This window comes from Ornithorhynchus anatinus, chromosome 19 (assembly GCF_004115215.2).
Source record: "Ornithorhynchus anatinus isolate Pmale09 chromosome 19, mOrnAna1.pri.v4, whole genome shotgun sequence".
In the NCBI taxonomy this organism is placed as follows: domain Eukaryota; kingdom Metazoa; phylum Chordata; class Mammalia; order Monotremata; family Ornithorhynchidae; genus Ornithorhynchus; species Ornithorhynchus anatinus.
The window spans coordinates 25,921,231-25,943,144 of record NC_041746.1 but is presented as its reverse complement, the minus strand read 5'-3'; the positions used below and the strand labels follow the sequence as shown (position 1 = coordinate 25,943,144).

The 21,914-nt window shown below is 41.5% G+C and overlaps 1 protein-coding gene across 5 annotated transcripts in view; it reads right to left on the bottom strand.

Moving 5' to 3' along the window:
- Positions 1-21,914, bottom strand: part of LOC100082244 (cytochrome b5 reductase 4) — a 58,931-nt gene that overhangs the window by 16,907 nt on the left and 20,110 nt on the right. For 4 of the 5 annotated variants that reach the window (XM_007670728.4, XM_029047280.2, XM_029047282.2 and 1 more), the window contains 8 exons: positions 19,141-19,241; positions 15,132-15,216; positions 10,472-10,501; positions 9,488-9,542; positions 8,376-8,433; positions 6,288-6,381; positions 4,628-4,660; positions 2,764-2,886 (listed from right to left, as the gene is read on the bottom strand). In XM_007670728.4, coding sequence (XP_007668918.2) covers positions 2,764-2,886; positions 4,628-4,660; positions 6,288-6,381; positions 8,376-8,433; positions 9,488-9,542; positions 10,472-10,501; positions 15,132-15,216; positions 19,141-19,241 — 579 coding nt within the window. The remainder of the gene's footprint in view (positions 1-2,763; positions 2,887-4,627; positions 4,661-6,287; positions 6,382-8,375; positions 8,434-9,487; positions 9,543-10,471; positions 10,502-15,131; positions 15,217-19,140; positions 19,242-21,914) is intronic. The other variant, XM_029047281.2, reaches the window with a different exon arrangement.

The window sequence follows — 21,914 nt, the reverse complement described above, 5'->3', positions numbered from 1 at the left end:
AACTTCTACAAAACAATCTGTTTCTCAGGAATAATAATATTCTAAGGCATAAATAGACCTTCTCTCCTTTAGGCATTGGAAAGATCACTGGCATTGTGTGGATCAGCAATTTGCCATAAATGCTTACCAAGTACTTTGAATCTGGTCCAGTACTTGGTGTTCAGCAGCTGCTGTATACTGCAGAAGTAATAATTGATAAGCTTCCTCTTCCTGAATCATTGGCCCTGAGCTATCTTTTTTTTTTTTTTTAACACAGTAAGCTGTTTCTTATATGCTACATTTTTCTTTATCCACTTAGCTTCCAGATTAAGCACTTAAACTGTACTAATACATATGAGACCTTCTGAGAGCAGAACTTCAAAGTATCCCCCAGTCTCTACAAAGGAAAATAGGAAGGAGGGGTAAGGGAGGGCAGAGGGGGGAAGAGAAGAAACAGAAGGAACTCTTCAAGTTCACACAGATGCACAATTCCACTTTGCTTCTCAGCAAACTTGCTGGATGTCAGATCAGTTACAGAAACATACAAGCACATTTAATTCATGTTGGTATTTGTTAAGCGCTATGTGCAGAGCACTGTTCTAAGCGCTGGGGTAGACACAGGGTAATCAGGTTGTACCATGTGAGGCTCACAGTCTTAATCCCCATTTTACAGATGAGGGAACTGAGGCACAGAGAAGTTGAGTGACTTGCCCAAAGTCACACAGCTGACAAGTGGCAGAGCAGGATTCGAACCCATGACAAGTCATACATATATACAACATGACATCAGCAAGAGACCAAAGCCAGAGATGCATTCTGAACACAGATCTGCTCAATGTATGGTATATACTGAGCATTTCATTCATTCATTCGATCGTATTTATTGAGCACTTACTGTGTGCAGACCACTGTACTAAATACTTGGGAGTGCACAGTACAACAGAGATGGTAGACAAGAAACTAGCTCACAAGGACCTTACAATCTAGAGGATTTATCAAGTATCATGGCTTAGTGGAAAGAACAGGGACCTGGGAGTAAGAGGATCTGAGTTTTAATCCCGGCTCTGGCATTTGCCTGCTTTGTGTCCTTGGGCAAGTCACATAACTTCTCTGGGGCTCAGAGTCCTCATCTAGAAAATAGGGATCCAATACCCGCTCTCCCTCCTACTTAGACTTCAAGCCCCGGGGCAGGACAGGGACTGTGGCCAATCTGATTATCTTGTATCTATTCCAGTACTTAGTACAAAGCTTGGCACACAGTAAGCATCTAACAAATACCATTACTATTGTGAAAGTGTGCTTCCTCTGATCAACCTCACTCTCTTAACATTAAGTGATTGTCAGCAGTGGGCTGGAAACCAGACCTATGTGATTCATCAATCGTTCAGTCGATGGTATTTATCGAGTGCTTCCTATGTGCACAGCACTGTACTAAGCACTTAGGAGAGTACAATACAACAGAGTTGGCATAGGCATTGCCTGCCCACAATAGACTCACACCATAGAACTGGGCTAGATGGCCATTTTCCAGCTTCTGTGAACTCGAACGCTTAGCCACCTACGAGAGATGTGTGCTTTTTCTCTCCCTGGTGATTTTCCAGGGCAGGAGTCTCTTTCAGTGCTCTAACTGGACCTATCCTTACATCTAACCAGATTCAGTTTTACTGCCACTTCAACTCTTTTCCCCTCTCTAAGCCTCCCCTATCCGACGCACACATACTGCAAGAAGGCCTTCTAACTCTGGAGAATAGAAAAGGCAAAGTTTGGAAGAGTTTGTTCCATACTTCAAAAATAAGAGGTCCGACCAGAAAACTGAAAATATCACACTTTTCCTGTCACTTCCACCTTCTAAATAGAAGCAGCGTAATGTAATGGCTAGAGCACAGGCCTGGGAGTCAGAAGTCATGAGTTCTAATCCCAGCTCTACCACTGATCTGGCAAGTCACTTCACTGTGACTCAGTTCCCTCATCTGCAAAATGGAGATTGAGACTGTGAGCTCCATGTGGGACAGGAACTGTGTCTCACCCGATTTGCTTGTATCTACCCCAGGGCTTAGTACAGTGCCTGCCACACAATAAGTGCTTAACAAACACTACAGTTATTATAATTATTAAATACAGAGAAATAAAAGGGACTTTTTAAACCTTGGAAACAAGTGAATTCAGGATCAGCAGCAAGAAATAGCTGTCCAGAATGCAGTGCTCCTTTGGGGGTAATTTAGGTCCAACACAATTTCAATCAAGAGACTGCAGAAGAAGCAGGACAGCATGTTGATGACACAGATGGTGTTTAGCTTAGCCCAACACGGTGGAAAACTTGGAGAACAAAAAGAACTCTTCTGGGACCTAGGGAGCATGACAAAATATACTATACAATTAGTGTACAAATACTATATCCTGGCACAAAAATTGAAATTATGGGCCCTGAGGGGGAAAAAACAACCACCTTTTTAAGTCATGAGGAGCAGCTGCCACCCGAAAGCAGAGACTGCTGGGATACACTACTAAGAGAATTATATGGAAAATTAGGACCAAAAAGACGAGCTCCATACTGTGAGACATTTTCCTGATGGTCACCTCACTTCAGAACCAGGAATTCTAAAAAGCCTTTGCTTGTGTTGATCAGATTCTTTTGTATCTCCAGCACTTAGCACTTAGTAAGTGCTGAAGAAATGCCATTATTATTATCATCATCATTTCAGGACTCACCCCCAAGACTCCCAACTCATTCCATGAACATCCACAGGATTGTGACCACTATCAAACTCAGAAATTAGAGCATACCCGTGTCTCTGTGGGAAATAAAAGAATTATGGTTTTCCAAGGGATGTCCAAGACTTTTCCAAGCGATGCTATCTTTCTTCTTCAGAATGATCTCTATTTTCCCCACTTTTTCAGCAATGCGTACTAAAAAGAAATATGGGTTAGCACATCTGATAAAAGTCTTACAAAGACGCTTATCTGGGATCAGCTTTTTAAAAAAAACCAAAAAACATCGAAACCCAAAACCACAGCTTACAAAAACGTACACTTTCTCCCCAGACTTACTGATGCCATAGCCACTGTTTAGGAATGGTAGGGACCATTAGACCTGTACACCAAGTCATATTTTCTATTTTTAATGAAAATCCCTTCTTGCCATTAATCTTTTTTATACCAACCTTATTTCTTTCTATCCCTGAACCTTAAGGCCTCTGATTATTTTCACAGCTGGTTTACCACTGAAATTGAACATAACAACCATGAAAATAGTAAACAGCTAAATGAAATCAGACCTTAGAGTGAATGAGGACATTGCTTTTGGCTAATTTAAGCAAAATTTCACTTCTTTTTTAGGAGAATGTTAGGGGTACTTATTCTGGAAGAGGTAGTGGGCACTGGGAAATGAACTGATTGACTGGGAAATATGGTTGGGCTAAGGAAACACTGCAGTCTATTGAAAATTTTTGTAGGCCTGAAAATCTTTAAAATTCTTCTTGCAGAGCTATCTTATTCTGACACGATGGATGTCTACTGTTACATTCTGAAGTTTAGCTCTTACTTACTCTTCAAAATATTAGCCTTAAATTTGTTTTAGATTCAAATTCACTTTCAAAGGCCTGAAACCCATTGCCATCTGCTATTAGAAACCAGCAATGCCAGATTTCTTGTTAATTACTGAGTAGAGGGAGGGCTGTTTCAAAAAGAATCATGAAACAACTTGTGGCCAAAATAAAAAATTAACAACTTATTCACGTGGACAATGCCACATTTTTATAACACCTGGCTATGCTGACAGCAGGTTTCATATCATAAATCTAGTCTTGTCTTTTTAGCCACTGATATGAACTCTACACTGCCTATGGAAATCTAGCTTTGAAAGCTTTTAGTCTCATAAAAAACCTGCTGTGGATTCACCAACCAATAAAGCATTGGTATTTTGTGCTGCTCGGGTGTGAGAACATTGGCAAAGTTATCTGGGGAGGTTAGGCTGGGTGGTTGGTCCTAACTAAACAGGGGAGGGGAGACAAGTCTAGTCTTTGCTGCTTGAAGGTAGAGATTGTGTCTACCAACTGTCACTGTACGCTCCCCAAGTACTTAGTACGGTGCTCATTAAATATCACTGATCGCCAGCTTGCCAGAGGTTCCCAAGGCCGTTGTTCTCTACTTGTGCCTTCAGCTTGGTAGTAGCCTCAGACTGGCTGCTGCTGCCATCTTCACCCTCCCACTCTTGCACTCCTCACCTCCCAAAACTGCTCCCGGCTACTTCTTCTGGGGCCCAAACCAGTGAACCTGCTATCAGCCCCCCGTGACTTCTCTTCTCTCCCCAGGGCACCCCTGCCATCCTGAAGATTGCCGTCATCTACCTCTGCAGCTCAACTCACTGAGTGGGGAGACCAGGCACTTCTCCCCACTCCTTCACCCAGGAGTTGAGGGGCTAAGAAGATTGTTGTCAGCCACATTTAGAAAAAATCTAAACCCCCAATCAACTTTACAAGACAGGGCTCCTGAAACAGGCCTCTGAACAGAAGGGAACAGTATTATAATTGAAGGAATGAGGATGAAGTAGGACAGCAAATGTGACACAAAGCGATCATTTTACAAAGCTGTCGTTTTTTGAATGCAATGTGATAATCAAATAAAGACCAAGACTTAATTTGATACTTGCCTTGAATGTCCTCTTGAATTGCATAGCTCAGCTCTGCAACAGAAATAAGCCCTATATTTAATCAAATTCTTTAGCATGCTATCAGCACCATGAATAACATGAAGAGATGATTTTAAATTTTCATATTACATCTTGTTGCAAATATCTGGGGGCAAAAGAACACAAATATGGCTAGCCACAAAGGGGGAATTTTGTTGGACTAAAATGGAAAATACATTTCAAAATTAACATCTATACAAACGAACATATACTTCTCCCCAATGTTATATTAATAGTTATTTTTCCCGTAGTTTCTAGTCTTTCATATATTTTGATATCTGAGAACACCTCATTCAATAGCAATAGGCAAAATGCGATACGAACCAGCCACAACTTATATAGTTTACTCCTGCATTTCTACTGTGAATTCTGTCTGGTTGTGCCGCTAACAAGATTGACAATAAAATATCTGATTCCCTAATGAAAACTGGAAGAAGGCTATTCCACTCAAAGAAAGGGGAAAATGATTTAAATGACAAAAATTGCTGTGCCACATAAACACAACACCATAAGCCAGGTGGGAGGAAACATTCAACCTCCTTTTCAGAATGCTCCGGATATGATTACTAACAAGAAGAGGGGAAGGGAAGGCAAGGGGCCCTGTTTAAGTTCTCCCTACGTATTCTTTCCCAGCACTCAGTACAGTGCTCTGCACACAGTAAGCAGTCAATAATTACGATTGCTGCTACTAGAGCTCAGGAAGAAGGGGGAAGAGAAAGAATTTTATTCTGTCATGCATCTGGGTCTGTAGAGGAGAGGAGGACTGCAAGGCTGCTTTTGGGTGGTGAACTGGTGGCTGAAGGAGTGACGTGAAGGAGGAGGGCGGGGAAGAAGAATATGGGGAGGAAGGGGAAAACAAGGATGGGGTGAATCAGTGAGCAAGTAATGGAGCAATATGGTAACTACAATAGCTATAGGATAGGGTGATTCTGCCTTACTGAAGAAAAAGGGGAAGGAATAGTGTACATTGGAGAGTGAAACTCTGTCTCCCATTTGGTGGGAAGGAGTGACAATCTCAGGGATCATGGGAATATTTTAAAAAAAAAAAGAATGGATGCTCGATCAAAAAGTGTGTCCCTGATTTAGATTACTTCAATAAGAGGAGTTATAACCATCCTCTAGACTGGAGCAAATTGAGTTGGACACAGTCCCTGTCCCACGTGGGGATCAAGTCTCAATCCCCATTTTGAAGATGAGGTAACTGAGGCACAGAGAAGTTAAGTGACTTGCTCAAAGTCACACAGTTGACAAGAGACAGAGTTGGGGTTAAAACCCATGACCTTCTGACTCCAGGCCCGTGCTCTAGCCACTACGCACGCTGCTCTAGACTGTATGTTCACTTTGGCAGAGAATGTGTCTATTATATTGTTATACTCTCCCAAGTAGAGTGCTCTGCACACAGTAAGTGCTCAATAAATACAACTGATTGATGGATGGGGCATCGCTACCAACGTCTTTTATATGGATAGAGGGAATAAAAGGCAAAGGAATGAATTATTAGTTTGCCAACCCAAACTGAAAGCATTTGTGGAGGATTTCTTTAATCAAACACCCGCTAAAAAGACTAAGTTAGACCAAAAAATGCTTATGAGTTTTTCTATCTCCAATAAAAGGTTCTTACCATAATGTAGAAGATATGAATTCTCCTTAATAACTATTTCTGCTCTCAAGGAACCATCTTGGTAGTCAACGATCACCAACTCAGAATCTAAATCCTTTACAGAAAGCAAGAGCAGAGGATGAGGAGAAGGAAGACACTTAATCAAGCTACAAACACCCTTGGAAACAAGTTTTCAATAAAAGACTCGAGTGCACTTCCATTTCTAAATTTAATTTGAAAATATATACAACCGACCTACTCTAAGACAGTCTTACTGAAAATGAGATTGTGATAAGGAGGAACTTATTAGACCTAATCAGGCCAAGGAAAAGGAAGTTAAACAATTGTTTGGGCATTCAAAAGCTCCAATTGTACGTTTCAGATGTCTGCTACATTATGAGCTGAAATTATCTCAGGAACAAATAGCTAAGAGAAAATACATTTCATTAATTCAGTTTAAATATAGAGGCTCATCATTAAACTATTGCTTAAACAATCAGTGGTGCTCTGAAGAGGCCACAAAAAAAAAACCTGGAAAAGCTGCCTCCATTAACACATGAAAGGGAAACTCTTTCAAAACACTCAACTTCAGCTACTTCTGCATATCACTTAACTTCACAAAGAAGGAAAAGCCGCTTCGCTTCGCCTCCTCTTCCTGATAAGAATGATTCCGATTCAAATCACTTTTTGATCTTGACCTATACAGGCCTACATTTTTATGAACTTTTTTTTTCCACCATGTATTATTTGTCCTTAAATTGGGCAGGACATTATGCAGAGATCAACAAAGTGTCTAAACTCATAAAGCAAAGGTAAACTGCATATTTATGTGAAGTTGCTGCCCATGAAAAAAATATATACCCAATCAAGGGTACCCCATCCCCTCTACCAAAAAGGTAGCACATAAGCAGTGGCTAAATATTTATGTTGGATATTTCTTTCAGGGAGCAACACCTAGAGATCTATAAGGGAGAGCTGGTCCAAATTTAGAGAGTTTCACCCAATTATCATATTTTTTAAAATGTTTGATTTTGGCATTTAATTACAGAGGAAATAACCTAGTAAATACATAGACATCAGTTACTGCTTGTAAATCTGCTCAATTTTTATAGCTCAGTCTGACCTAATCCCCCGAGTACCTCAATCCTCCTCCTTGTTCCTTCCTTTTGCTTCCCCCCTCATTTTGGACATCCTTCTACTTCCCCCTTGGGGGTGCCCATTCTGGGGTCCAAGGCAAATAGAGAGAGGCAGATCCTCTCCCTGAGGGAAGTTCCTGCCCATCTGCCTCCCGTTTTCTGGCAGCCCCTAAACCGGGATCACTCGCTTCCTCCCAATACTACTACTAATAATAATAATGTTGGTATTTGTTAAGCACTTACTATGTGCCGAGCACTGTTCTAAGCGCTGGGGTAGACATAGGGGAATCAGGTTGTCCCACGTGGGGCTCACAGTCTTAATCCCCATTTTACAGATGAGGGAACTGAGGCACAGAGAAGTTAAGTGACTTGCCTACTACTAATACTACTAATCATAATGTATTTGTTAAGTGTTTACTATGTGCAAAGTCACTGTTCTAAGCTTTGACCCATTCATGAGTACCAATTGCCAGCTCCTCTACTGCTTCTCCCAGTACCTGGGACAGCCCAGAGCACACCGAGGCAACTTAAAGAGAAGATGCCTGATCAACAGTGCTAGTCAGAGTGAGCCACTGCTAGTGCCAAGTCTTCAGCTGTAGTAGAGCGAGCCCTATCAGCTCTGTTTTAAAACTGTACAGTTCCCAAGGCACAAGGAAAACTGGAGAAGGGAATTTTAGTTATGAAGAAAAAGCTTTTGCCAGCTTCAGATTTTTGAACTATCCCCAAGGGGTGTGGGGATGATCGCCTGAGCGGTGCCACAACATCCACCCCTTCACACCAAAATGGTCTCCAGTTATTTCAGGTCCCACTGTTTTGGAGACTGGGCTACTTGTAATTTTCAATAAGTAATTTCACAAGTACTCTCCCCTTTTTTAGTATATAGGTATATATACCCACACATATACAAAATTGCACAGAAACAAAACTTTTTCTATTCTAGGTTTCAGGTTTCAATAAATTTGAAAACTTTTACCTTTTGTTTTGTGTAGATGGCAACAGTGACCGAGGATTCTGTTTGGAACCAATCATAGCTGAAAAAACAACCCCAAAACCCTCAAATTGCAAGCTATTAATATATGCATATTATTTTCATTTGTCCATGCATATTTGTTGTGCATCATATAGTATCATTTCATTTTAATGCATTCACATTTCATATAGAGTTGATTATTTCCCCAGAGCTCTAGATGGACATAATAAGGACCAATGAGCTTAATAAGCACTGTCTCTGCCCAATCTCTGCGTTCACAAATTTAAAAATTGCCTCCTTTATTTGAAATAGTTGAAATCTTGGTAAGCTACCATTACAATGCAGATCTCTGGTTGGATCATTTTGTTGCATTTTTATAGTCTCCTACTAAATTCTCTGCCGGCACCTTGCCCTGAAGGAGCACAAGGTAATTTGTATGCGTGACCTAATTAATCTTTGCAGCAAAGTCTGTGTGGAACATTTAAGGGACAGGGAATAAACGGTTACAGAGAGATTGAATCATTATTCAAATGACAATAGCAGAATTGGGAGTGAGATTAGGATCTCCCAATATTGAATCATATCTTCTAGACCATATTGGCCTTTTAGTTACAGTATGCTCTCATTATCTATCTGCAGCTTTTCCAAGACACAGATTACCAGAGCCCTTCCTGCTGCGATGAGAGACAGGGAACGGGTTGGGATGGAGGGAAGGAGGTTGGGGGTAAAGAGATAGGGGAGGGCGATGGTGTAGTCTGAGTGGTTTCTGGTCTTTCTGCGAGAAATCTGGGACAGAGGAAGGCTTGGACCTCCAGCAGTGAGTGTTTGGTATATCCAGTCTCAGTGTAGTGAGACTCACAATATTGTATGGAAGTTCTCAGTTCTGACACACCACTGCTCTCTTCCCCACCCCCACAACCACACAAACCCTGCTGGTGATGATGAAGGAACACCTAATAAATCAAATCTTTTTATATAGTTTTATTGGCATTACTTTAATTAGAAACAATTAGATATACTTCAGTATAGAAAAAACACACCAAGTACCCTCAATCGCCCTTCAACACCAACCACAGCTTAATGTAATCCAGACATAGTAAAACAGAATTGCCTACCTTGGGGTATTATCTTTGGCAAGTGTTTCTGAAATTTGGCTTTTAGGAAGCATGCCTACAAAAAGAAAATTCAAAGTGAATTGTCTACACCATGGCATTTCTCTCCACCAAAGAAACATTGACACCAACAGATGCATTTATAGTTCTAAAACATAAGACAGGTTGAATTTTGAAACTCCAAGACTGAAGAGTGAATTTGAACTCCCAGTCTTCCTGGATTAAACCAACCTTGAGAAATAAAGCAGGACCAGAAAAATCCCAAAAACTAAGAAGAGAGGAACAGGTATGGTTACAACGTTCACAGGTTATTGAAATAATCCATCTTCTGGATAGTCAAGAGCTTCCTTATTTGCTAGGCACCTCGAAAGTCCTTTCAAATACTATTTAGGATCAAAAACCTAAGACCTGAAGAAATCCCTATGTTTCATCATCTCTGCGCCTCCATTTGTTTGCTATGTGATCTTGGGCAAATCACTTCACTTCTCTGTGCTTCAGTTAACTGGAAAATGGGGATTAATTCCTACTCTCCCATACTCAGACTGTGAGCCCCATCTGGAACAGGGACTGTGTACAACCTGAATATCTTGTATTTACCCTGGTGTCTAGTATAGTGCTTGGTACATAAAAAGCACTTAAATACTACAATTATTATCATTAGTAACAGTAGTAGCGGCCACAGCATGCAAGGAAAACTTTTTTTTACCTTGAAAAATAGACAACTGTTGGACTGGGATATGAGAGGCCTGTGTTGACTTTAACAGAAAACAAACCAAAAAACACCATAAGAAATGCCAGTGCAGGACCTCGGCTTTCTGTTCAGCTACTGACACCTTATACAAGTTTTGATCAGTGCAGACACATGACTTTAATATTAAAATATCATCATCGATAGCCAGTCAAAAGCAGCTTTCAAACATTCTCTATCAAGTAATCATTTCTGGGTGTTACTGACATTGGCAGCTAGCTTTTCCTAGGAATCCTTACCATTTAAGCGTTTCTTCTCTTCAAGATTCTCTGCAAAGAGACAGGAGACATAAAATAAACTATGTAAGAGTTCAAACGTAGCTAGGTAAAGTCAGACTCTTGGGAAATATTGTCAAGCAAATGTCTCCAATTGGCCTGGTGCTTCCTTACGTTCACAGGAGTTGAATTCATCATGGTAATGCTACTTTAACTCTTACAGTTTCCTGTGCAGTCAAACTCACCCTCACCACACTTACATATCCTTATACCCTGCCATTTTCCTCTCTGTAACTTAATTTAATGAGTATTCCCTTCTATACTGAAGGCTCCCTGTAGACAGAGATTGCAACTACCAACACTAATACACCGTATACTTCCAAGCACTTAATACAGTCTTCTGCACAGAGTAAGCACTCAAATATCATTGATAGACTGATAGACCTATTTATGTTTACCATGCCTTTGGCTCCTGATAAAACTCAAAAATGCTCTTTTGAGAAAAAAAGGTAGCTGTGTATGTGGCAAAGAGTTGAAAAAGGGTTTCTTACAGCACCTGTCTTTTAACTAGAACTTCGCTGACAAACTCTATGGCCTTTAGTGATTCCTGATGCCTGCCTTTTATGTAGTCAATTGCAGCTTCTCCTCCCGTCAACCTCCTACTCTTTCTGAGCTTTCTCCCCATGGTCTCTAAAAAAATTGGGTAAGTACACGATTTCATCATCATCTTCATTTCACAGCTGAGGAAACTGACACGTCATTTCTTCTTCTCAGAGAAGCACAGATAATTTGAAAGATTCCCTACAAAATTTACTTCAGGGACAAAAGGCCTTTCCAAGGAGAGACTACTTCTTCCATATATATGGCCAGGAGACAGAGTGTAGGGGGAAAGATTTTGGAAACCAGAGTTGTGGGGGCTGTGACCAGTGCCTGGGGCCCGTGCAGCTTCCTCTTTTCCTTTAGGGTTTTGTGCTCCTGTGCAACATTTATCAGCTGTCACTGTGTACTTCTCAGCTCCGAACAAACAGAAGCAAGGGAAAACCCTGGCCCTGTGTAAAAAGGAAAAGGCAGTCGTGTTTGTGTGTGTGCGTGTGAGAGAGAGAGAGAGAGAGAGAGAGAGAGAGAGAGAGAGAGAGTGTTTGCTTGCGTGCGCCAAGCCTTCCACATTTGCTGAGTTTATTTTTAACTGGAAGAGCTAAATGTTTCTGAGAAAAAAAAAACATTGTATATGATGGAGTTGACCTATTTTTCTCTCAATCTTCTAGTAGAATGTTCCCCATCCAGCCCAAATCCACTTACAAGTATTGGGATCCAAAGGCTTGATGGGCCCAGCTCTCCCAAACTGCCGGGAGTGGCAGGAGATCTGGATCTGCAGGGTTTGGCTAACCGAGGTTCTACTGCTCTACACCAGTTCCTGCACGGCCTTAATCATGGACTCATACAATTGGAAAGGAACCTCAGGTCAGGTTTTCAACCACTGAAACCCCCGAAACAACAACTAATTAAGCGTTCCACCCCTGGATGGAGGGGATGGGAAACAATGGAGAAGTGGCAGTGGCTTGGGATAATGCTGAGGTGGCGGCAGACCGAGATAGCTAGTCTAAAGGAGTTTGGGGGGAAAAATAAAAGAGATGGCAGTGCCAGTGAATCCCGAGCTCTCCCAGTCTCACCTCTACCCCCAACCTGCTAACACTCCTCCCTCGAAGATCCTCTGGGAGAGCTCACTTCCTTGTCACTGGCAAAAACACACTGAATCATCGCAAACTACCACGTGCTCAAGAATTATAATAGTAATAATTGTGGTACTGTAACCTCCTCTATACTGTAAGCTACCTGTGAGCAGGGAGCATCAGTACCTACTATCTGAATTGTACGCTCCCAAGCACTTAGTACAGTGATCGGCCCATCGTGATCACTCAGATGCCATCGATTGATGGATGGATATGTGTTACACACTTGTGTGCCAAGATCTTACTAAACCCAGGGGTAGAGACAAGATAATTAGGCTGGACACATGGTCCTCGACCTTCTATTAATGAACCAACTTGCTGGTTTAGAGTGACGGATGAGAATCTGCCTGCTTTTCAAATATTATAGGGAATGAGATCCCAGACCCTCTTCACTAATATATTTCAAAGTTTAACATCTGATTCTCAGGAAATTCCTTTTATCTAACCTAGATCGTGCAAACTGCAGCTGAGATCCCTTTTATTCTATCTTCAGTGTAAATGGAGAAGAGCTTAGTCATAATAGTGTTTGAAAGTCATTATTCAACTTTCAGCTTTTCATCTTCCAAAATGACTGCTCCTTCTTGCTCCCCCTTTCCCTTTGGGACCCAGGACCCCTGGACCTGTCTCAACAGGAGTAATCAATCAGGGGTACTTATCGATTAGTAGTTAAGGGGAGGAATGAGCAATCTGTGTCTACACATATCTAACCATATAGATCGGTGTATTTTTGTATTCACTCCCTTCCCCAGTGAAGCAACTGCTCTTTAATTTCTGCACTGAACCAGAATCCATCTATAAAATTTATCCTGAAAAAGAGTACGAAATGAAAGAAAAACAAATCCAAACTGTTTTAAAATAAGTGCTTTTCATAGCCTGGACAGTCGCCAGAAAGAAAAGATCTTTTAGATTCCATAAAAGTATAACAAGCCGTGAAACCCAATAAAGTCTTTCATTACCCTGAGTTTCATGGTTCATTATCCTGAAATATATTAGCATCATGGGGAGGTGACTGGTTCTTTGAAAAAAGAAAAAAAAAGTTTTATAGTGTGTCCTTCGTTATAATGGTATTTGTTATATTCAAGGGGAAACCAATAGTTCCAAAGGACTTCTAACTGTGACCACTTGAAAAAAAATGCTTTCAATCAGGGCCTAGTGGAAAGATCATGGGTCCGGGAGTCAGAGAACGTGGCGTCCGATGCTGGCTCTGCCACTTGCCTGCTCTATGACCCTGGGCAAGTCACAACTTCTCTACGTCCCAGTTTCCTCACCTGTGAAATGGAGAGTAAATACCTGTTCTCCCTCCCTGTTAGATGGTGAAACTCATGAGAGAAAGGGGTAGTGTCCAGCCTGATTATCTTCATATCCACCCCAGCCCTTAGAACAGTGCTTGGCACATAGTAAGCCTTAAAATGCCACGATTATTATAATAGTAAACATGATCTGTGCACTTCCTAAGCAGAGGGAAAACCCACAAAGTGCTCACAGTATGGGATTAGGGTAGGCGCCTTTAGAGCAGAGATCAAGCTGACCGACTTTACTGCATTGTACTTTCCCAAGCACTTAGATCAGTACGCTGCATAACAGTAGGTGCTCAATAAACACTGATCGATTGAAACGAGGGACCTCTGGCAACGTGGCCAATAGGTCAGGTAGTCACAACCTTCTACAGATGAGGTTGTGAGGTTCAGTACTTCGTCCCTAAGCTTTCTTTATGTGACTTTGTGAATTCACTACTCAGTTGGCCGTGTCCCATTTCTGTGTCCTGTAATAAAAAGTCCTTGCCCCACCCAAGGACCAGGAAACTGGCCTCTGGGTAGCTCATACTATTTCTACCTTGGGTGGACAGCACTGGTGAGGATGTGCCTGTTTGCTGCTATATTGGACTCTCTCAAACACTTAGTACAGTGCTCTGCCCACAGTAAGTGTGCAATAAATATGACTGAATGAAAGTCTTTTTGAGGGCAAGAACAGGATTCATGGGTGCAACCCCTCAGCCACCCGAGGAGTTAAGTTCATGAAATCACGGGATGTGCTCACTGAGTGCTTTTCGCACAGTTTCACCAGCAAGGAGCCTGGGCAATGTAGGAAGTCATAAGAATAAAAATTATAGTATTTGTTAAGCACTTACTATGTTCCAAACACTGTATTAAGTGCTAGGGTAGATACAAGGTAATCAGGTTGTCCCACATGGGGCTCAGAATCTTCATCCCCATTTTACAGATGAGCTGAGGCACAGAGAGGTTAAGTGACTTGCCCATGGTCACAAAGCAGACAAGTGGCAGAGCTGGGATTAGAACCCACGTCCTCTGACGTGCTCTTGCCACTAGGCCATGCTGTTTCTCATGCAGCCAAAACACTGTTTCATATCACCTGGGTACCAATACAAAGGAAACTGGCGAAAAAATGGAAGAAAGTATGGCCCAAGGTACCTCCCTAGAGTTTTAAGATGAACTGTTTTTCTATACACTTTACGCTTTCACTCGTGTTATGCACGTACTTGTTAGCAGGATGAGATGCTTTCACCAAAGGGACCTGATTTCAGGGTCAAACCTTGTTTCAAGATGCAGTCTCTCTCAGAGGATATCTGTTTCTAGGTAGCTGACACCACAGTTGTTGAGATTCAAGACTCTGGCTTCCTGGGGGCAACCTCTGTTGCCATCATTAGAGAGAGAATACTCAGAAGGACCCCGAAGAATTGCCTCGGGGCAGAAGGACCTTCAGAAATTGTTCTCAGGCTCCAGGTCTCCCCTGCCCTACCAAAACCAGGCTGCTCATCGTGGAAGGCTGCATATGACCCAAAACCCATGGCCAGATTAAGGAAACCTTTCCTCCTTCACAGAAATCCTCAAAAGAACACTGCTTTCTGCTTTCCAATACTGAGTTCTCCATCTTGTGGAGGGGAGTGAAAGGGAGGGGTAGAGAGGAGGGAGCAGGAAGGATTGTGCTCAACGAACCTTTAGCAGCAGCAACAGGCTTGGCTGCCATTCTCCCAATAAGACATTCTTTCAACATAGACTCATAGTTGACCCAACGATGAACCTGAGTGAGAAGATAAATGCAACAACAAAATATGTTTATGTAAACAGAACTCTCAGAGTTTATACGATTAGGGAACAAAGCTTAACTGCACAGTACCTTAACATTCAAGAAATAAATTTAAGTTTTAAAGTGAGTGATAAAAGCAGAGCTATTAACACTTTTGTTTTTAGGAGTTTATCTTTTTTTGTATTAACTTAATCAACATGGTCACTGCTATTAGAACTGAAGTCATCTTCTTTAAAGTAGGGCTCCACCTTGCTTTACTGTCCTGATTTTATAAAATTCATTTTTAAACGCAACCTAGCTCTTCAGAATTCAGCACTGGGAGTCCCTAACAGGAAATGGCAACTACAGCAGTGGTTCAGAGTAAGCAACAAGAATATCTTTCCAAAGTAATTACTGTACTTATAAATTAGTGAGAATGAAATGAACATGGAAAAATGATTGGAAAATATTGTCTTTTTTCAGGTGATCATCTTTTCATCTCTGGTCTCATGGCTGGGCCTGAAGTGAGGAGGAATGAATGCAGATTGAAAAGACCATTCGATCAAGTCTCTAGGTCCTTCAACCTTAATTCACCTTGAATATCCTGGAAAGTCATCATGTGAATATGCTCTTTTTTACATAAGAATATTGAAATTGGGCCCTTGGTATCTGTCATGTAGGCTAATGAGGAGAGTCGTGTAACACGAATGGTGTCCTTCCCCTTCTGGCCCCAGTGTAATGAAGTCACTGCAAATGGTTATCAAGGAGGACTTGAGATAAGCCTATACAAAAGAGACCGGCGATGTTAATGAGAATACGGAAATAGCGTAATCTCAGAACTTTTAAGGATCTGAATGGCAGATCATTAAAGTAGGATGGAAGTTCTTGCTTCAGAGATTAAAAAATCAAATCAGTATTCTACTGACCAGAAATTATTTTCCATCCTGAAAACCAGCTGCAGTCCTGCACTTCTGCATTTCTCCACTCCCGACTTATATGCACACAAATTTCCTACATATGTGCAAACTCCCAAGAACATATATGTGTGTGCTCACACTCTCTCCCTCATCTCTCTCCCTTTTTCAGAGAGAGAGGAGAAGAACCCAGGGTATAGACGACAAAGGAAGAGAACCTGAGTCAAGTTGACCTGGCCCATGACAAATATATCAGTGATCTGTGGGTTCATAAAACATTACAGCAACTGGTTTGACCACCAGTGAAGATATGTAAGACCTTCTGACACTACTGAGTTGGGCTTGATCATAGTCCTCTCTTACAGGTCGGACCTTCAATCTTAAATTATGATGCTCCAACAGCTAAATGTAATATTTGCTCTCCAGCACTTTGCTACGAGCATTATGAAATGTCGATCAATGAAAGCCAAGAGAAATGGTTTATATTCACCCCACAATCCCAATTCTCAGCACCTGGAAGCACTCAAAGGTTTTAATGACAGTTAAGCAGCTTCATGGCACATAATGCTATTTGGAGTTGTTTACTTCTGAAACATATGAAATCCGTAACTTATTTAAATGCCCCCCTTTTAAAGTCAAGGAGACTGCAATTGCCTGGCAAGAGAAACCACTGCTTGAAGTGCTAGATAAAAATCAATCTGCTCAGTAGTCCTGGGCCACTCCAAAGCATTTCCTTAATAAGTCAGTCAGTCGATCGTATTTACTGAATATTTACTGTGTGAAGACCACTGTACTAAGTACTTGGGAGAGTAAAATATAACAGTCCTTCCAACCAGTGGACTTACACCACCTATATCTCCAAGCCACACCTGAGCTGTTGGCTCAATGATCAATCTCAGTAAAACATATTTCCCAAAGTTCAAAGCCAATTTGGGAAGAGCAAGCTCTCCACAGCCTCTCCCAAGCTCCTCCACTCTCACCCACCAAAAGAATCACCAAGCCATTAGCCAACATGACAACAGAGGTCTTTCTCCGGGAAATGTGGTCCCGATTAATTTCTGTGTTTTCTCTCAGAGCCAGAGAGGGTTTTAATAACTCCCGCACTCCCTGAATTTGCTGGACACCAAGGGGATGCTCTCAGTCAGTTATAGAACGATCTGTGTGCACGTAACCTTGGATGTGATAAAATGTCTAGATGACAAATAGGGTCTCTGTTATCCTTCCTGCATCTGGTTTCTAGAGTTCAATATTCTCTTAGGATGAAAGTCTCGAGCATATCTCCAAAGAATAATAAAGTACTTCAATAAAGCTAACTAGTTAAAACCTCTTCGAGATGTGCGAAACTTTTAAGGGACTTTTGTGAAGACTGTTTTCTCTCCATTCTCTTCTTTTCCCCTTTCTTCTTCCCCTACTCTTCCTCCCTCCCCTCTCATTCATCCCCTCTCTTCCTTCCTCCCCTCTCTTCCTTCCTCTCCCTCACCTCAGCTCATGTCCTTTCTCCACTCCTTTTCCCCCTCACCTCCTGACTCCTCTAGTCTGCTTTATTGGAACCGCTATCTCTGGATAACTTCAGAGAAGAATTACTACAATAAAGCTACCTAGTTATAACTATCCATAAACTAGAGTTTATGCTTCAGAGCCCAGTCTGTAGGGAACTATATAAAGAATGAAATAGAAACCTGAACTGAGATGAAATAAACTACAGGTAAACCAACATATCAGGAGAAAACTTTATGGCATGTGGCCCTAACAAATCCGATTAGAATTTTTTTTTAAAAAAAAGCAATTGCTGAATTGTTATGGTAAGGCTTTGTAAAAAAAAAAAAAAAAAATCGACTGGACGAAGGGGAGGGAGGGAGAACTGACATGTGAATGAATGTTTGAATCTCAACAGAATCACTACCTATATATCAGCGACAAGTGAAAAAAATCAAGGCTGATAATCAGGCAATCTTATAATAATAATAATAATGATGGCATTTGTTAAGCGCTTACTATGTGCAAAGCACTGTTCTAAGCGCTGGGGGGATACAAGGTGATCAGGTTCTCCCACATGGAGCTCACAGTTTCAACCCCCATTTTACAGAAGAGGTAACTGAGGCCCAGAGAAGTTAAGTGACTTGCCCGGGATTAGAACCCATGACCTCTGACTCCCAAGCCCGGGTTCTTTCCACTGAGCCGCGCTGCTTCCCCTTATGCAACTGGAAAGCACAGCAACAGGAGACAGAAGGGTAACAGGAGAAAACACAAGGTAAAATAAACAGATAAGCCAAAGGCAGCAAACACAAAGACAGATGACCCACCAGAGAGTATCTAATTAGAGGATTTTTGTTTCACTAGTGAACCAAATCAACATCTGCTGAGCCTTGTGCATTTTATTTTCTAAGACTTGTGATCTCAAAGGAACCATGAATCAATCTACTAAAGATTACCTCAGGACATTCTGATTTAAATGTGAGTTTTAAACAGTACTATTTTATTCCAAAAGCACTTGTGCATCAGTTCACTTCAAATAGTTTAATAAAAAAGATCAAATAAAGAGGAAACATATAAAATTTGGAGGACACCACCCGCAACTCCTTTGCCATGATCCCTTGGAAAGTCTATCCTAATTTTCTACTCAATTCCTAAGCTCTTCTCAATTGCGATCTAATTCAGAGAGTAGAGAGCTCTATCACCTAGAAAAAAGCCAAAGTAGAAGACAAGCAGCACATGAGCAATCATCATCATTACAAACATAAATCAAGCAACTGCTGAATACGTGACACATTGCTAGGTCCCGGGATCAAGAGAACAGGCCTTTGGCAAATGTTATTAGGACTCCTCTCCATCTTTGCTTCTCCTTCAAACTTAAAGATGGCTCAGAAATATTTACATTGTGGAGCACCTAAGAGGTCAGCTACCATGTCTGATTCGATCATCCTGCATTTCTACCCCAGTGCTCAGCACCGAGCCGGCATTTACTAAAAGCCTTTTTCAAAGATGAACTTGAAGCAGTTGCTCTCCGACTCCGCCGGCCTCTTACCTGATCAAACAGATCTGTGCCATCTGTTCCTGCTGCTCTCATCAGTTCATCCTCTCCACCAGGGTGATATTCCATGTACGGACTGACATTGTAAACAAGTCCTGTTTCAGAGATAAAAAAAATAAGATCATAAGTCAATTACAAATATAATTCCAAAATATCTTCCATTTTACAAGAGGGAGTTTGGAAAGAATTCTGCTAACACTCAAATCTCAAAAAGGCAGTAATGAAAAACATTTATTTTGAATAAGTAAACAGCAAAACCCAGCTCTATAACCCACAGGCCCTTAAAGACAAAAGTGTGACTGTCATCCAAGTCAATCAGTCAATTAATTAATGGTATTTATGGCATGATCACAATGTGCAGAACTCTGTATTAAGTGCTTAGGAGAGTACAACACAACAGAGTTGATAGACACCACCACCAGATTTCTGCAGCACAAGTGCAGGAGCAAATGAGCATCTTCTGCTTCTACCTGATCTCAGTGATCCCCACTTATGGGGAAAGAACTGTAGAGGTTAAAATTGTAAGGCCCAGATTCAGATGATAGGACTTGCCCCCAATCTATGACTTCATTTAAAACATAAAGGGACTGATTTTGCAGGACCACGAAGCACAACTTATCTCCAGAATTGCTTGACTTTGATTCCTGAAAGTTAAGTTTGGGGAACTGGTTCTTGAAGACTTGACAGCAATCTGTTCTACTACTTACATCTTCTCACCTAGCCTTGGTTTCCAGTTTCCATCCAGAATCATGGGTCTGAAGAGCCCCTGAAAGGTCAGCTCATTCATCTCTCCACATTGAGAAGGACGGCCCCTAAACCTGCCTTGGAAGGACATAACTTAACCTCTTTCTTTAGACTCTGGAGGATTTTCCAGATCCACCCTTTGATCTCCATAAGCATTGCGTTGTACATAGCAAGGACTCAGTAAATATGATTAATAATCCAAACTGCCACTACCCAAGTCTAGGTAGATTCCTCTATCCACATCTCCTGCTACTCCACTCCATACTTCACTCTGTTGGCCAGATCATCTCTTTAGAACATCAGTCTGCACCCTTTCACTTCTCAAAAGCCTCCATTCCTCTCCCCACGAAGCAGAAACTCTTGACTACTGGCTTTAAAGCAGTTAGTTCTCTCCCTGTTACTTATCCCGTTTCCCCATCCCAGCTCACCCCTTCGGTTCCTCCCAAGATAACCTACTGACTGGACCTCATCCACGTCTCTCCCGCCTCTGATGCCTTGGCTCACACCCTTCCGCTCGCCTGAAACGCTCTCTCACTTAAATCCACCAGAACCCAGCTACCTCCATCTTCAAAGGCCTGAATTCCCACCTTCTCCTGAGGTTATTCTCCAATTACACACCAGCTTCCCAGATCCCACCATCAGCATTTGTGTTATTTACTTTTGAGTTATTTACTCAAATGCATTTCTTTACCCTTCCATACGTTTGGTGTTAACAGCCGCGGCTTTATGAATGGCTCCTCTCAAATTTAAGCTCTTTGAAGTCGAGACCGTATGCCTTCACTGTAATCTTCCAGGCACTTAGTAGAGTGTTTTGCACGTGGAAGGTGCTCAGTAAAACTGATTGATTTCTCAGGAATCAACCACAACTGCTAACAGGGGTGCTGCTGAAAATTTATGACAGCTGGAAACTATAGTAAAAATGAAATAATAGCATTCAGTCTAGAAGAGAAGCCCTAGAGTAAATCCTTGCATTGAGACATGCCTGCCCAAAACACATTGTTTCTTTTACTGCAGCCTTCAGGTAGAGAAAAGTATCAAATAAGAAAGAGAACAAAACGTGCTTTCCTTTAACATCACTCTCCCCAGAGGAACTCAGATGAAGAATGAAGTCTCGATTACATTCTGGAATTTAACGAATGGAGGGGTACTACTGAAAACCGAAACTGCTATTTAGCAGTTTCAATTGGCTGTAGTCGTTCACTTTGACTTACGTATTAGTGAGGACAAAAATCAAAGTCTCTCCACATAAAGTTACTCAATACTCTCAATGGTACGCTCTTATCAGAAGCATAAGTTTGGTAAAGATCGTGAACACTTTGCCATCTTGTGCTCATAAAAGGAATTGCCTACGAGAATTTCAGTGTGTAAAACCAGGACTGGTATCTCTCCATTTTTTAAATGGTAGGAGCTCAATCATCGTCAGCAGTTAAGGTAGGAGAGCAAATCTCTACGATAAGAAAAATAAAGCTTTTCCCATCTCTGTGCCCCTAGTGCCAGTTCTAAAGTCTGGGCCCAATTTTGACTGAAAGCTCCCTGTGGACAGGGACTGCATCTATCAACCCTATTGTATTGTACTTTCCTAAGCTGTTAATACAGTGCTGGACATATAGTAAACACTCAATAAATACCACTGATTGACTGTTCCTGAAGAATCTAGCCTATCCAGATCCCTTCTACAAAACTATTCCAGAACAAGTCCAGCCTTGGGCCCGAAAGTCAATATGGGACTTCTTTGGATTATAAAAAAAAATGTAAGGCCTTGATAATTGAAAGCCTTCATCCAGATTATGCTATATACTCACGTGCCCCTTTCAACTGATCAGTACTCAGTCTTGTGTAAAGGGACACCTGTACCTAGGCTGCTTGTGAGCATCACGTGAGATTTTACAGCTTCTTGAACTAGGCTAATTGTAGGCCTGTTCACCAGAAGAATGAATCAATTAATCAATCCTATTTATTGAGCACTTACAATGTATAGAGAGCACTCTACTAAGCACTTGGGAGAATTGAATATAACAATATGA